Below are 16,808 nucleotides of genomic sequence, written 5' to 3' on the forward strand. Positions count from 1 at the left end.
TGGAATGGGGATGGAGGGGGGAAATGAGCAGGTGATATCAAGGGCTCAAGTAGAAGGCAAGTGTTTTGAGAATGATGAGGGCAAATGTACATATGTGCTTGACACAGTGGATGGATTGTGATAAGAATAAAATGATTTCTTAAAACAGGACGAGGAAGAAGGAAAATATCAAAGTGCGCATCAGAAGAGACCCTGACACTGGCAAAATGGCACCAAGGGGGAAGTCAAAGACTGAGCAGAAATTCCACAGGGCCGCTCAGGAAGACAGTCAAATATGATCATGGAAAGTGCAAAGACCTAGAAAACCAAAAAGGACAAGCATGCTCGGCCTGTCTCAACGCGAGGAACACGTCAAGGCTGGCCTGCAGCGATGAGAGACTCTGGGCGACACGCTGAACGCTGCAGGGAGCTCCCCAAGAAGACGGAAAGAGTGCACACCACCTGTGGGTTGACACCCACTCGCCCAAGAGATAGCACGTGTGCAAGCACCCGTGTGCTGGAGATAGAAGTCCAGGCAGCACTGAATGCACCAGCCAAAGACAAGGCTCCGGGAAGTGACGGGACGCCAGCTGAAACGTCCCAGCAAGCTGATGTGGCGCTGGAAGAAACTCACTCACGTATCAAGAAGTTTGGAAGACACCCAGCTCCCTGGCCAACCAGCCTGGAGGAGTCCGTGTGTGGACTCACTCCAAAGAGAGGTGGCCCAGCAATTACCGTGCCTTTCTCGTTGAGCGCACGTGCGAGTAAAATGCTGCGGGGCCAGGAGTACACGGACAGCAAGCTGCCAGAGGTCCTGCCGGCTGCAGAAGAGGACATGGAACAGGGGACGTTGCTGACATCAGATGGGGCTGGACTGGAAGCAGAGACTATCAGAGAGATCTTTGCGTGTGTTTTGCTGACTCTGCAAGCCTGTGTGGGTGACAGCAAACTTAGATCGCCTGGAGAAGACCAGGAATTCCAGAACACTGCTTGTGCTCATGCAGAGCCTGCACAGGGCTCAGGAGGCAGGGGAGTGACCAGAACAAGGGCACCCTGCATGGTTTTAAAGTCAAGAAAGGTGGGCGTCAGGGCTGTATCCCCTCACCGCCCTTCTTCAGTCTGGGTGCTGAGCAGTGACCTGAGCAGCTGCCCTATGAAGAGCTCCTGATGAGGCCGGAGGTCCCATGGGCTCAGGTGTCCCAAGGACATTCTTGTAGGACCCTCCAAGAAAGAGCAGGCGTATTGTCACGATGAAAAGACAAAAACAAGACAACCGCCCCACACGACTCTGGTGGCCTTTCGCTCACGATCCAGTCTTCCCTTTCTTAAAACCTTCTCATCGTAAATCCTCAGGGTCGGGCTGTGTCTTCTGAGAAATGAGTCGGACACAACCCTCTCCTGACACACCCCACTTGGAAATGGTGCCCTCGAGGGGGGAGAGAGCAGGTGTCCAGCTCCGAAGGGGCTGTGCTGGGGCCCCAGGAAGGAGCCCCCTCCCTTGCTCAGAGCCGCTTTTATGAGGCAGTGGGAGCCAGGCCCTTGGGGTGTGGAGCCACGCTGCGCAGAGAGCCACGTCCGATCCTCACGATCAAAACCAGGAAGGACGTTCAGATCCCACATGAGGGGAGCTGGCTGAGCATCCCCCGGTGCCCGTGGAGGACTTCTCCAATTCCCATGGCAATTTCCAGCTTTGTTCAGTAGGAATTGTCAACCCTCTTTGCTTGGCTCAGGAAACCACGCACACTCGCGGCCACTGCCACCTGTGTCTGTGTGTGTCGCATTGTGGGGTCTGTGGTTGCCGGAAGTGACGACCTGCTGTTTCCCATGCCAGCAGGGTCACCCAAAGTGAGCAGGGTCCAGAGGAGCTTCCAGACCAAGAACAGTCCAGGAGTGGGGGCCCTCTCAGGGTTGGTGCTTGTCCCATGTCTGCTCAAACCAGCCCGAGGCCCTCCTGTTGCGTAAGAGATGCGCTTGTGCCGAGGTGGCTCCAACCCCAGGAGAAAACAAAACTCAAAACACTTTGTGGGAGAGAGAGATTGCTGCCCTTGGGAATCTCCAAGGGCAGCCCCGTCACCCTTGGGCTGACCTCCCTGCGGCTCACACCCACGAGGCCAGGCTGCCTGGCCATCCTGAGAGCGTCCCTTCCGCTCCTCGCCTGGTTCCGGCAGTGCAACCTGTAGCCATGTGCTGCAAAACCTCAATGACCTGGGAAGGTGTCTGCTTGGGTTCTGTGAGACGTTCGGGGTCGTTGTGTCCCTAGTGGTGTCCCCGTGTCATGGACACTTGCCTTTTGAAAAGCCAGATCCACCAGGACAAGGACTGTGTGGTTCCGTGTGCAGGAAGCACCCGGGGACAGGCAAGTGCGTGGACAGCAGAGTCCACTGGGGATCACCAGGGCAGTGGGAGTGCGGGCCTCGTCAGGGGGCACTGAGCTGGCTCGAGTGGTGGGAAAACAGAGAAGGGGTGGCGTGTGGCGAGCATGGCACGGTGACTGTCACTGGACTGTGTCGTGTGAACAATGCTGGCACCTCGAGAAGCCCCTGCCCCACTCCCTGCCGAAAAGAGCAGTTTCTGAGAGCCTGGAATGTCACCCAGAGTCTGGCTTTAGGGGAGCAGAGAGAAGTAGAACTCAGGATCACTCAGCCCAAGATTCCTGGCGGACTGGGCACCTGGGAGGCGCCCCCTCCCCCATGGGGTCAGGGTCCGATTTGGAAGTTCTTATGCACATAAGAATCCGTGTTTTTGTGGGTGACGTGGCCCTCTGGGCCGTCCACGTGGCTCTGAAGGGAAACTAGGAACTCTTTGAAGAGTATTAATTCAGATGATGAGTTTTATGTAAAAGGTAAGTGCACATCAAGAAAACATCCCAACCCAGCGCTGCCCAAGCCCACAAGTCCAACATTAGCCCATATGTCCAACACTGATCTACAGAGTCCTCCTCCATCTCACAAAACACCTGCAATTACGCTGACTGCAGTCAGTGAGCGTGTCAGCATCTCAGGGCTGGCAGGGTCTCCACACGGCTGCTCCAGCACCCAGGGCTGCACTGGGGCAGTTCCATGTGGCTTCTCCTCAGGGATGTCCTGCAGGAAGTGAGCCTTGCCAGCTGAAGCAGGGAACTGGCTAAGGCAGCTGCACCCTGGTCCGACCATCAGAGAGCAAGAGACCTGAGAACTAGAAAGGCATAACTGCCTCAGATGATGTTGATTTCTTTTTTGTGTGTGTAATCATTTTATTGGGGGGCTCGTACAGCTCTTATCACAATCCATACATTCACCCATCGGGTCAAACACTTTTGTACATGTTGCCATCATTTTCAAAATATGTTCTACTTGAGCTCTTGGTATCAGCTCATTTTCCCCCTTCCCTTTCATACCCTCTCATGAACCCTTGATAAATAATAAATTGTTATTTTCATATTTTACATCACCCACTTTTGTTGTTTGTTCCCCTGGGGGTGGGCAGGAATTATATGTCAGTCATTGTGGTCGGTTCCCCCTTCTCCCCCCACTACCCCCCACCCTCCTGGTATTGCTATTCTCATTCATGGTCCTGAGGGGTTTATCTGTCCTGGATTTCCTCAGATGATGTTGATTTCATTGTTTGTAAAAATGAAATCATTAGTTTTTTGGCCCTTGAAGAGTTTTTAAATTGTTGCCGATGGGATTGGCTCTTCCATCTCAAACATTTGCTGGCCTGAGCCCTGGTCTGGACAAGTCATCCAGGCACACGCAGCCTGGTGTCCTTCCCCAGGGCCTGGTCCGAACCCCGCGAGACGGAGGAGTCTCCCACCCTCTCTTCCAAGGAGCACGTGGGCCTTTTTCACCAAGATGCAGGGCGTTCAGATGTTGGCTCCCAGGACAAGAGCAGCCGGAAACCACCGGCACTGTCTCTGCCCCTCTCTGGGGCAGAACGGCTCTGGGTCCGACGGGAGCGCAGGGGCAGTGATGGGCTCTGGAGGGGCAGGGTGTCCTGTGGAAGGTGGGACAAGGTGTGCCTGCCCAGACCCACAGGGCGAACCCCCAGGAAGCGCGGCCCTCATCACTGACTGCTTATCAGCGCGGGTGTGAGCTGCACCAGACAAGGACTGCCTCTCGGCAGCTCCCTGCAGGCTCCGGGTGGCGCTGGGACGCTGCCCTCTGAGAGCGTCTGGAGTGCCACCTAGTGGCCGGACGCAGGGAGGCTGCGACTCAGCTGGGCCCACACCACAGGCCACGCTGCTTTCGTGGCCCCACCAACCCCAGCGGCTGACCTGGCAGCGCCGGAGGCTGAGAACTGGCTTTACTGCAGCGTTGGGTTGTGCTGCCCCGTGACTCGGGTGGGGACTGAGGATGGACGTGTGTACTTCCCTATGACGTGTGGACGCGTGCATGCTGGTCTCTTTCATGGGGTCGCTCGCTGGCGGAGGGACTGGTACTGTCACAATGACATGAAGCCTGTACCTTTTCCCTGGTGCTAGAAAGACAAGAGGCTGAGTAGGAGAAGGGAGTTTAATACAGAAGACCAGCTGTGAAACTGCCCCCGCCCACCCACTGAGCGCGTCTGCTGGAAGAGCACTTCGTTGAAACATGCCTCCTTTCCAACACAAGGACCGGACCCTACAGTGGGGACCAGGGTGGCTCCCCAAAACCCCTCCCACCTCCCCATGGACAGCGGCCCCTTGCCAACAGGGCCCGGCGCCCCCGGCAACGTGCCCACTCCATCACGGGCAGGTATGGAGCAGGATTAAAAGCAGGTGCAGAAGCCCCGTCAGGCGAGGCGGAAGGCACCGGCGCCCTGCGGGCCAGCTGGAGCCCTGGCAGGGAGGCGGCGGCGGCGGCAGCTACGAGCGGTTCAGGGTCTGGAAGACGCGTGAGATCTGCAGCAGCACGGGGCCCGTCTCGGGGTCGTTCATCCACTGCGTGCTGTTGAGCGGGTTCTCCAGCATGTCCTCGAACGCTGCCGGCAGAGGCCACACACACCGTCCTGCCAGCTGCCCACGTGGCCCCAGAACACAGCCCCCTGTGCTCAGGAGAACGCAGCCCCCTCCTATCTCAGAAGCCGAGCCGCCTGTCCAGCCCAGGGGTGAGGTGCGGGCCAGTGACTGTGGCTGGACACCGTCTGGGCTCAGCCCAGGAGCCACCTGCGTCCCACGGGAGAAAGGCCAGGGACTGACAGCCCAGGACACTGCAGGGCAGTACTGTCACCACCGGGGAGCGGGGAGGGGGAGGGAAGAGAAGGGGGGCTTCAGACCCTGCTGAACGGGTACCTCCTGGCCGGCAAGAGCCACATCAGAGGAGCCCCACAACAGGCACACCTCCCACTACCCTTGGATGGCGGGGCTGTGGCCAGGGCCTAGTCAGGGGGCCGTGACACAGGGCAGGAACCGGCACCAGGCTCCCTCAGAAAATGGCCTCGTCCGGGTCCGGCTCACACATACCCAGTAGTGTCTTCGGGTTGGTCAGCCCCAGCTGCACCACAGGGTTGTCTAGGATGGCTTGGAAGAGGGGGCTGTCGGGGTCCATGCCTTTGTCCAGCTCCTCGGGGGACGGCTTCCGGTCTCCCAGCAGCCACTCACACTGTGAACACAAGGCAATCACCGGCGGCCACAGACCTCGGCGGATGGGCAGGTACACAGGCCCTCTGCCCCCCTGCTGCAGGGACATAGCTCTTCCAGGGCTCCGTGAACCTGGGCCCACTCGGCTGCTCAACAGGTACACAGACCTCGGGCACGTCTGAGCTGCCACCACCACACCTGGGCAGGGTGACCCCCTCGAAGCACAGGGAGCGGGGTCTGCATGGCCCCTTGAAAGCCAGTGTGTGTCAGCGAGCAGGTGCCACTTGGCTGGGCCGCACGGGCCACGCAGACAGGAGGTGGGAAGGCCTGCCGCGCCTCAGGAAGACAAAACCCCACACCTGCTCAGGCAGGTGCCGTGCTCTGGTACCTGACCGCCGGCCCCCCTCCCACTCGCCCAAGTGTATGTGCACAGACACGCGTTGTCACTCACTGCGTCGTTCTGCTGGTTGTTGTTCACGCGCAGAGCATCCATCACTTCCTTCTCGCCGAAACCCATCTCCATCAGGGCGACCAGAGCCTGTGTGAGAACCACACAGGCATCAGCTGGCGCCGGGGCAGGGCAGCTGCAGGGCCGTGCCCAGCTCACGAGCAGCATCTGAGCAGGTGGTGGTCCATGGGTGACCATGGGGCCTCCACTCCTGAGCCAGGGATGCCAGGACCCGGGCAGAGCACACATGCAGCGGGGGCCCCACAGGGGCAGGCGCCGTCCAGGCACCCCCAGATGGTCATTGGTCAGAGGGTGACTGCATTACAGACCAGCCCACAGCCTACACCCAACCCAACGTGACACGGCGCAATCATCATGTCGCAGACATGTGGGGACGACCCGACTCGCTGCCATGGAGTGGACGCCGACTCACAGTGACGCACAGGGGGACCCACGACTGCAGGAGCAGAGACCCGCCGGCCTTGGGCCCAGGGTAGAAGGAGAGGTCACCGTGCTGGGCAGACCAGACACACAGCAGCCTGCTCGAGGGACACACCCGTGCATCCGCCCGGAACTCCCTTTTCCTGCGGATCTTCCTGAAGACCTCGGTGAGCTCGTCTCTGGCCTCCTCGTCACCTGCACTCGTCCCCGCGGGCACCTCGGCAGCGGCAGCAGTGGAAGTGGACGCGGCGGCCGATGCGGAGGCCGAGGTAGATGCGGAGGCTGCGGCAGCGCCGGGCAAGGCCTGGCTGGGAAGGGGCGCGTCCACGGCAGGCTCCTCTGCATGCTCGATGAGCCACTCCATGGCCTGGGTCACTGACATACTGCAAGGTAACAAGAAGCGCCCCAGCTCCTGGCCAGCTCCTGGCCAGCCCACAGCCGTGCCCCCAGAGCCCTGCCGCCCTGCACCACCCAGTGACCCGGGGCTGCACATGGGTGTCCAGCTCGGGACACAGGTGCAGGGGGCCAGCACTCGACGCAGGGTCCCGAGGGGAGGGACAGCTGGCCGTGCCCTACATGGCTGCAGGCCATTCTCTTCTAAGGACACCGGCCCGCACTGCCCGTGTGGCCCCTGGAGACCCCGCCTGACAGACTGTGGAGGGCAGGACGCACTGGTTCAGTCGCAGGGCCTTCGTGACCCTGCTCTCCGGGAAGCCCATTTCCGTGAGCTGCCGCAGGGCTGCCTCATCCACACGCTCCTCCTCCTCCTCGTCCAGCAGGGCTGTGGGCGAGAGGGCACAAGGGCTCCTGGGGCCGGGCAGGGGAGGGTAGGGAGAATAGGAAGGGTACGTGCGGGTGGTAGACACAGGCAGGGCCTCGGGGACATAGGCAGGCACAGATGGGATCATGGGGACACAGGCAGGGCCATGCTGGCCCCTCCAGGAGGGCCGCCACTGCTGGCCATGACTTAAAGCTCAGGAGGGAAGCTGAGATTTCAGTGGGATGTGCCACATCTGTGCTTGCTGGCCCCTCCTGCGCCAGGCTGGGCACGCACTGTTGGCCTTCTTAAACAGCTCCACGGCATCGGGGTTCAGCGCCAGCAGCTTCTGGGCCACCTCGATGAGCGACACCAGGATCTTCCGGAGCTCCGTCTGGAACTGCAGCGACAAGGAAATGGCGGGCATTCAGTTCAGGTGCCCGTCGCTGCTGTGCTCTTGTGACGCAGACACCGACCAAAGGCCGGGGTGGGACCGCACAAGTAGGGTGCCCATGGCCCACCACGGGGCCTGATGGCGCGCTGAGAACGCTGGGAGCGTCAGCACAGGTGCACAGCCAGAGCTGTGGGAGTGAGACCGCTGGGGACCACAGGAAGCTCCAAGAGCAGGGCGGGAACACGGGCATATTCACGGGAGCAGCATTGCATCTGGGGCACAGGGCCCTCAGGTGAAGGGGGCAGGGCCTCTCCTGCCCCCTCCCAAGTGACCCTGGATGGCCCGTAAGCCACCAGCCTCTCCCAAGGCAGCCTGGGGTCACCCTGCTCTATGGGGAGCCAGCTGGGATGCGTCCTTCAGCTGAGGATGCACACACGCACTGCCCTAGAGCCACTGTCTCGGATACACACCCGAAAGCCTCCCCCAGACTCACCCGTGGAAGGCTGCACTCCCCACCATGTGTGCCCTTCATGTGGCTGAGGGGTGGGGGCACACACACAGCAGGGCCCTGGGTGGGCACTCACATCACGCGTGCTGGTGGGCACTGCGGCCCGGTCTAGGTTGTGGGAGGGCAGGTTGGCCGTGGCTCGGAAGATGGCATCCCTGTCCGGGGCCGTCTGGTCTGCCTTGTTCTACGCGGAGAGGAATCAGGACATCAGCAGGAGGGTGGACGCCCAGGCCTGCCCCTCGTGACTACAACAGGAGGTGGGAGCAGGCACTGACCCTGGGGACCAAACAGCCCGTGACCACTGCTCGGAGGCCCAGCCCGGGAAAGGCCAGCAGATGAGCAGATGACCACAGACACGTGTACCCTGAACAGAAGAATCCAGACACACTGCCCACCCACGTGGCCACGTGGCCCCAGGCCTTGCCAGTCCTACAGAAGAGTCTGGGAACTTGGGAGACATTCTGTGGCCTGCCCGCAGAAAATGAACAGGGTTGGGAATCAGCCTGTAACTCAGCCACCTCCAGGCACCTGGGCACCCAGGCAGAGCCAAGCTCAGAGGACATGGGGAGCCATGCAGAGAGGCGGGAGCTGGAGGGGGAGGGAGGCAGGAGCTTGGCCGTGTGTGCCCTGGTTTCAAAGGCTGGTGTGGCCTTATGGTGTGGATGGGCTGCAGCTGCACTGGCCAGCTCCCTACGCCTAGAGCTCTTGACACCAAGATGACACTGTAACTCGAGCTGTGCCTGTCCCACCCGGCAGTTCTTGGAAATGCCTGACTCAGGGACTTCTGGGGATTAGGCTGGGGTGGCGTGCCCTAGCCAGGTGCGGCTGCAGATAAAGAGCTGCACAGCCTGACCTAGAGGGGCCCCTGGGATCACAGGCAGGGCGTCCAGTGCACAGGCCGGGGCTGCAGGTGGCCGCCTGAACGAAGCAGATACCCAGCGAGCGCTGGGCGTGTAGCAAGCAACACACACGGAAGAGAACCAACACCAGCACCCACACACAAGGACACCTGCAGGGCAGGGCCACCCCCGCGGGGTAGGTACCCAGGAGCGCCTCACCGCTGCCCACAGACATGGGGATAATGGCCCACCACACCCCAAGGGTCACCCCCTGTCCTTGGGGAAGCTGGACACCCTAAGGGTGAGCCTGCCTGCCGCAAGGGTGCCTGTCCTGTGCCTCCATGACTCCCCATCAGAGGGACTTGGGTGCTGGCAGGCAGGTGGTGGGCAGACCCTGGATGTGAGAAAAGTGTCCAGGCCATGATGCTCGAGAAGTGGGCTGCATGCGGACAGGAGAGCAGACAGGGCCAGGGGGCCAGAGGACAGCCTACCTGAAGTCTGTTGAACAGGATGGCCAACGCCCCAGCCTCCTGGGGCCAGAACGGGGCCAGCCCCCGCCACCCCCCACCCTACACATGCACCCAGCAGTGGGTACGCACGCCCGGCAGACAGCAAGCCGTGCTGGACAGAAAGTCCTTCCAGAACCATCAGCCTGCCAACCCCCAGGTGCCCTGGGCTGGGGAGAAGTCCTGCTGGGACCAGGCACCCTGACCTGACACCTGTGCCAGCAGGGACTCCGTTCAGGAAGCAACGCCCCACTGCTCCCTATCAGCAGGCAGGACACTGAGCCTTACGAGTAACCCCCTGACACCCCACCCCAAGCCCGTCTCCTCCTTTCGTCTGCCCTTTTCATTTCTCCTATCTGCACCTCCCTTCCTCGTCCCATCTGTGAGCCTGCTCCCTGTTTGTGGACCAGCTCTCTCCTCTCCTCTCCTGTCGGTGTCCAATGGACCCAGCCCCACCCACTGGACTCCCGGACTATCCCATCTCCACTGGGCCAGGGTCAGCGAGCACGAAGAACACAACCCCCCACCAAGTCTCAGCGAATTCAGTCCACACAAAGCCACCAGAGCACGTGGCTCCCATCACACAGGGCAGAGACCCTGAACCAGAGGCCTTAGGGAGGTGGTGGTGCTGGAACACCTGAGAAGGGATTCACTGGGCCAGTTTCCAATTCCAGTGAGCACATGGGAGAAGGGTCGGCTCAGACCACAGGAGACCAAAACACAACACAAAACCAAAGAGTCACCCAGAAGACGATTGGGGGCTTCACCGCCCTCGAGAAGGGTCCAGAGGTCAGGCAGAACCCAGGAGCTCAGGCAGCTACCCCCTGCAGCACAAGACGCCGGGCCGTCCCGACTGGCAGTCATCTGGCTGGGCACACACCCCTCTCCCCCCTCCCCGCCCTGGCCCACCCGTCCGTCCTGCGGGGGCGGGAAAAGGTCATGTGATGCAAGCTCACCTTCTCTTCTGTGGAGACATCGGACATCTTAGGGAGTGGGGCCGGGGTCCGCCTCTTGATCAGTAATAAGACATCTGGAAAAAGCCAGAATCCCGCCTGAGTGGTCCCAAGACCAGGAGGTGGGTTCCACGGGGTCTCTACTGACCACGGACCCCTCCCAGCCCCACTGCTACACTGCCTGCATGTGGCCGGCCAAGACCGGTGTGACGTCCCTTCTCAACACCTCCGTGGCCACACGTGCCCCGGGGCCTGAGCACGCACGGCGGATTTCCAGACATGGATCACCAGGCCTTCCCGGCTCTGTGGAAACCGGCTCGCAGACAGCCCACAATGCAAAGGGCTTTTCGGGAACAGAGAAGGATGACACCCTTGGTGTTCTGGCTCGAAGCCTGCCCAGGCGGCCGGCTCACCTTTATCATGGACGTTCTCTTCCGAGATGGTCTTGGCATCGCTCAGCACCCTCTCGGAGGCCGCATGCAGGAGCTTGTGGTGTGCCACGCTCTTGGGGTCCTCGAGGCCCCCCTGCGCACACTGGGGGAGAGACCAGAGGCCATTTCGAAACCAGCCCCTCTAAGCACTGCCGACACTGCACTGCCACGCCAGCCACCGGCCCGCTTCTCCCTGGCTCCAACCAGAGCTCCGGGCTGAGCGGGCGGGCACTGGGAGCCCAAGCACCTAGCCCCTGGTCTCGCATGGGCCACACCCACCACCATTGAGCCCATGCCAGCTCACAGAGACCCCATGGAACATAGCAGAGCTGCAAACCTGCAGGGTGTGGGCAGCCGCTCCCTCCCTCCGGGCGGCTGACGGGCCCTTACTGCTGATCCCGTGGAGAATAGGCCCGCCTTCACCCCGCGTGCTACCACAGGGGGAACGGAGGCCAGCCTGTCCTGTGGGGACAGGGCCCCCACCTGGTCTGGAAGGATCTGCCGCACCATGTTGCAGTTCCCACAGCAGGCCCACTGCTCCCAGGAAGGCACAGACGCCAGGTGGCAGGTGCACGGGTCCTGCTCCTTCCAGGGACACAGAGGGACTCAGAGGGAGAGCACTGGGGTTGGCTGGCACAGAGAGCAGGGCCAGTCACAGGGACAGCTGCAGCGCCTCGAGGGGCAGGGCCAGGAGCCCCTGGCACCAGGACGAGGGGGATGGGGGCCGGGGTGGCGGGGATGCAGGCACGAGGTCTTCACACACAGGGCAGCACACAGCCCTCCCCCCACAGGCGCTCAATGACATGGATGACACCCAGGGGAATGGGCGATGCCCACATCTGCAATGTCCGGACAGCACCGTGTGCGTTCGGCTCAGAGGGCCACGTCTAACCAGGGCAGAGTGGGCCAGGCCGCCAGCCCCACGGGCTCTGCCTCAGCTCTCAGGGGAGCTTGCAGACCAGTGACACACTCAGAGTTCAAGGGACGGGGTGGGCAGCTCTGGGGGAGCCCCCGTTTCTCTCTCCCCCGTCTCTGCTGAGCCGGGCATAGAGCGACTGCTCTCGTTGCCGTGGGGGCAGGGGGCAGGCAGGAGGGGACTGCCCTCTGACACGAGAAATGGGCACGGGCCACATGGGGCAGCTGAGTGCAGAGGCATCTGGAGGTGTAACTGCCTCAGGGACACCCACAGCCACCTCCCCCTGTGCGACCTGGGAGGCACCTTTCTGGAGCGCTGGGGCCCACGTCCCCACAAGCACCGCATCTCCAGGTGCCTGACACTGAGCACCACTGAGATCCCAAGTCCAAAGAGCACCTGCAGCCCACGGCCTACGCACCTGCTGCATGTTTCACAGCGTGTCAGAAATGGCCTCAGGCTCACAGATGCTGCATGCCTTCCTCTAATGAGACTCACGGTGCCAAGCAAGCTCCGAGTCGGAAACAGGGGTTCGGATGTGGCCATTCAGGCATCATCTCAAGACACACCACGCTACCCTCCCTCAGGAGCAAAACCAACCCGTTTCCCAGCCGGGTCTCAGGCACCAGCACCCTGGTGACGGTGCGGGACCATGCAGCTGGCTCCAGCCTGCAATGGCTGCACACCACAAAGTAGGCCCCGCCCAGGCAGAACTGTGGGTTCTTCTACCGTGTACAGCACCCTTTTCTCTGCACGCCACTGTCTGGGGTGGCAACTTGCTGTGGCGAGCTCTACCATGGGGCTGAGCGCCCAGGACAGAAGAGACTGGGAAGGGGGAGGGGGTGTTCTGGCCCATCCCCTTGTCTCTCTTCTGTGCCAGAGCCCGTGACATCTGACAGTGGCCTGGCTGCAGAGAGGCATTCAGACACGGGGCCGTGCACATGGGCACCGGTGCTGCGCTGAGCCCAGAAGAAATGCCTCGTCAGTGGCTGCGTGGGAACCAGCTGAGTGTCCTGGGCTGGCCAACGGGGCACGCACAGCCCGGTCAGACTGCACAAGTCCAGAATCCTCTGCCGATGACCTCGAAGCAGGACGAAACTCAGCACAGGCTGGCTGACCACCACCCCAGCCAGGTCTCCTCTAACCCAAGCTGTCTCTGAGAGCAGTGGGGCCAGGCCTCTGGGAAGACTTGGGCAAACTCCATTCATGACATGGCGCTCTTCCTGCAGGCTGCTGGAGGGGGCAGAGAGCCATGGGGTGGGGGTGGGGCGCAGAGGGGTTGCTAACATCCATGGGCTCAATGCCTGTGGACGGGTGGGAGGGGGTGGCCCATGAGGGGGTGTGTCCAAGGCCATGTGCAGCCTGAGGTCCCTCCTCAGGAGGAACAGGTACATCTTGGGGCTCAGCACAAACCCTCCCCCCATCACCAAGGCTGAAAGCCCCTACACCATGGTGGCCCTCGGCAGAGCTGTGCTTCCCCTCTGGACACGGGGGCTCTAGGAACCTCAGTGACCTGGGCTGACAACAGGGCAGAGGGCCCAGGAAAGCCTCCAGTACGGGTGTCCATGGAAGCAAGGGGACCGGAGTGAGCCCAGCTGGTGGGCAGCTACCCAGCACGCTCTGTGAGGGGCAGCTCAGAATCTAGCCAGGGATGCTGCACAGAGAGCCAGAGCTGCCTGAGCAGAGTGCCCTGGGGCCAGGCCTCCTCACCCCAACCCCAACCCCAACCCCCAGCTCCTTCCCTGGACTGCAGATAGCTTAGATGGAACTGTCCACAGGGGGGCCCAGTCTGGCAGCCATCTCCGAAGAAACCTCACTGGTACCCCTCCCCCAACCCTGGGGCAACAGCCACTGGAATTCAAAAATAACCTCACTGCCACTGGGCAATGCCGACTCACAGCGACCCTACAGGGCAGGGTAGAACAGCCCCTTGGTTTCTCAGGCTGTCTCCCTCTACAGGAAAAAGCCTCCTTTCTCTCCTGCTTGGGCCACCACTAGGTTTGAACTGCTGACCCTGTGGTGAGCAACTGACCTGACACAGAAGAACTGCTACACCATGAGGGCTCTTTCCAGACGTGTTTGGTAGAACCCAGAGAGGGCCAGGTGACGGTGGCAAGTTGCTCCCCAGGGCCAGCACCTGTCCTTCATGTTCCAGCACCTCCAAGTATCCCATAGTGTCCCACTCCCACACTCCAGGCGGAGGGGAAAGGAAGCCGGCACACCAGGCGCCAGGTGGGTCTGGGAAGGGCCTCCCCATCCATCGCAAGGGCCCCTGCGGGTGCCGGAAAGGCAGACCCAGCACACAGTGAGTGAGACAGCAGGCACCGGTGCCCACAGGCCAAGGCTTGGGGAAGCCCATCCAGCCTCCTGCTTAACATGTGCTGGTGGTTGGCCGCGGTGAGACCAGCAGGGCGGGGTAGGAGGAAAACCACCCCAACATGTACGAGCTTCAAAATGTTTCCCACATTCCCTCCATTGTTGGTCAGCCCACGTGTCCAGGAATGTTGTGAAGCTGCTTGGTCGTGGCCAAGTGAGCCTGGATGAGAACATGGGTGCAATCAGAGGGAGGCTCGGTAGGGAAGCCAGCACACGCCCGGGCGCTGAGGGAGTGGTGATAGCAAGGGGACACCGTGTGTGTGGTGACAGTAACAGGAGCCTGGCAATAGACCCAAGAGATGGTCACGCCCCATTGTGAACACAATCATCATAGAAACACCCGTTAAAAATGCTGAGTTGGCAAAGGCCGCCCTGCACGGCTGTCCCTCCAGCCACCTGGGCTGCACATGGGGTGGCGGCAGTGAGTTCAGGTGACACAAGCCCACCTCCAGCAAAGTGGTGTGAGGCTACACTGCGGCCACAGGGCTGTCAAGCTCGGGGGTCAGGCGCAAACGTCACTCAGCCCTCTGATGCGAGGGCAGGTGGTGAGTGCACGGGCATTGCAGGTCACACGTCTAAACGTCCTCTTGGTGGGCAGTGGCGAGCACACTCAATAAAGCTCATCCTGGAGGCTAACTGGCTTTCTTCTCAGGACAACTGGCCCCCAGGTGACGGCTGTGACAGCCAACTCGAGCCCTGAAGGGGGCCGCGCCCCAGAGCCAAGTATCGTGTTTCCCTGCTGGCCTGGCAGCACTGGCTTTCAACAACCAGGCCTCCCAAGGAGCCAGTCCGCTCAAAGCCACCAGTCGCTCACTCCTGCAGAGGAAGAGGAGGCTGTCTGCCCCGGGAAAGCCTTGGAGACCGCCCAGAGGGGTGCTGTCAGTCAGAACCGAACCGACTGGTGGAGTGGGTTTCAGTTTTAGGAGCGAGCCTGCCACTGTGAGTACTCTCAGAGGTGGTGCTCGAGGGGCGCTGGCCTGGGCCCTCTCCCAGAACCACCCACGGAATCTGGCTGCTCCAACGAATGCGTGGACCAGTGGGCAGTGGCACTAGTTTGGGGCCCACGCACCTATGGCCCAAGGCCGGCAAAGAGGCCAGCAGGGCTGAGCCAAGGAGAGAAGGTGCTGCAGGGCAGGGTCTGGGCACCGCCCGGCTCACCCTGAAAACAACCCTGTTCCCACGGCACAGGAGCCTTGGTGGTCCAGTGGTTATGCTCAGGCTGCTAATTGCAAGGTCTGCGGGTCGAAACCACCAGCAGCCGCCCAACGGAAAGATGCGTTTCTCTACTCCTGTGAAGAGCAATTGCCAAGAGGGAGACCCACTGGGGTGGCTCTGCCTGGTCCTGTGGGGTCGCTGCCAGTCAGCAGAGACTCAATGGCAGCAAGCTGGGTTTGAATGCTGTCCCCACAGCACAAATGCGGGGAGACCTGAGGACCTCTCCAGGCCTGGGTTTCCCCATCTGCTCCCTCCACCCTTCCCCAGCCGGTGCATCTAAAGGAGTGGGGTGGGGTGGGGGCGGGGTGGGGTACTGGAGAAAGGGGTCCAGAGGTCCAGCAGGAGGGGCATACTGAGGGTAGGGGGCGAAACACGGGGACCTGGGCAAGGATAGCCTTGGGGAGGATGGCCCGGGACAGACCAGGGGTCAGGCAATCCAGAGGTAATGGGGGCACAGGTGCGGGGATCAGTCCAGAATTGGCAGGGGGAGGGGCAGTCCCTGGGGTGGCCAGGGTCTGGCAGGGTGCCGTGCAGTCTTGAGGGGGCGGTGGTCAGTTAGCCCCGGCGGTGACCGGTGGTCAGTCAGCGCCAGGGGCGACGGGGGTCAGCCCCGGGGCGGGCGGGCGGGCAGGGCGGCGGCCGGGCCTTACGTGCTTGAGGCAGCGCTCCTTGAGCCTCTCCACGGAGGTGTCCTCGGTGGCCTCCTCCAGCCACTCGGCGCCGTCGGCCGCGCAGATATGCAGCCGCAGCACCTCGCCCGCGAAGATCTTCTCCTCCTGCACGAACATCGCGCCGTCGCCGCCGCCACCGGGCCTGCGCCCGCCGCCCGGCCGTGAAGGTCACCGGGGCGGGCGGGCGGGGCGGGGGCGGGGCCAGGCCGCCGCGCGCTCCCTCGCTGGCCGCCGCTGCCCCGCCCCGGCTCCCGTCGCCCGGCCGCCCGTCACTGGCCGCGGGCTCAGCAGTCGCCTCGCTCCCGCCGCCGCCGCCGGGGGCGCGCTGTCGCCGCCGCACCGGAAATGCGCCAGAGGGAACGCCCGGGGCATGCCGGGAGGTGGAGTTCTCGGCTGCCGCCTCGCTTCGGCCGGCGCCGCGCCGGAAGTGTACGTTGGGATGCTCCCGAGGCATGCCGGGAAATGTAGTTCTCTGGCCGGCTCGGCCCTTCCCCACCTGCGAGCGCTGTCCAGCGCAGGGCGGCTGCTGCCCGTTGGCTCCGGGTCGCTTGCTAGTCTGAACTGCGAACGATGCTAAGTGCAAAATACACAGTAAATTCCAAAGCATATGTAAAAAATGAACATCCGCTATTGCAATCACGCGCTCATGTCGATGACATGTTGAAAGTAGCTGGGGTACACTGGAGTCAATAAAGATGGTAGGACTGTGAAGATGTACAGTCTCAGAAACCTTAAGGAACCTTGGCCCACAAGGTCCATGTGAGTCGGAATCAACCAGACGGGTTTGGGTTGAGTAAAGTTACCCTTAGAATTAACTTCACCTGTTTCTTTTACCTTTAAT

General features: G+C 61.7%; 1 protein-coding gene across 1 annotated transcript; it reads right to left on the reverse strand.

Moving 5' to 3' along the window:
* Nucleotides 1-4,455: 4,455 nt before the first annotated feature.
* Nucleotides 4,456-16,247, reverse strand: UBAC1 (UBA domain containing 1). The gene is made up of 10 exons (XM_075559795.1): nt 15,947-16,247; nt 10,775-10,895; nt 10,365-10,438; nt 8,140-8,247; nt 7,459-7,561; nt 7,077-7,185; nt 6,520-6,787; nt 5,967-6,053; nt 5,399-5,537; nt 4,456-4,917 (listed from the first exon to the last, which is right to left on the reverse strand). The coding sequence occupies exons 1-10, from the start codon at nt 16,082-16,084 to the stop codon at nt 4,802-4,804; spliced, it is 1,263 nt and encodes a 420-aa protein (XP_075415910.1). The 5' UTR covers nt 16,085-16,247; the 3' UTR covers nt 4,456-4,801.
* Between the last annotated feature and the right edge of the window lie 561 nt (nt 16,248-16,808).

The sequence above is a fragment of the Tenrec ecaudatus genome, chromosome 10, assembly GCF_050624435.1.
Source record: "Tenrec ecaudatus isolate mTenEca1 chromosome 10, mTenEca1.hap1, whole genome shotgun sequence".
Taxonomy (NCBI): domain Eukaryota; kingdom Metazoa; phylum Chordata; class Mammalia; order Afrosoricida; family Tenrecidae; genus Tenrec; species Tenrec ecaudatus.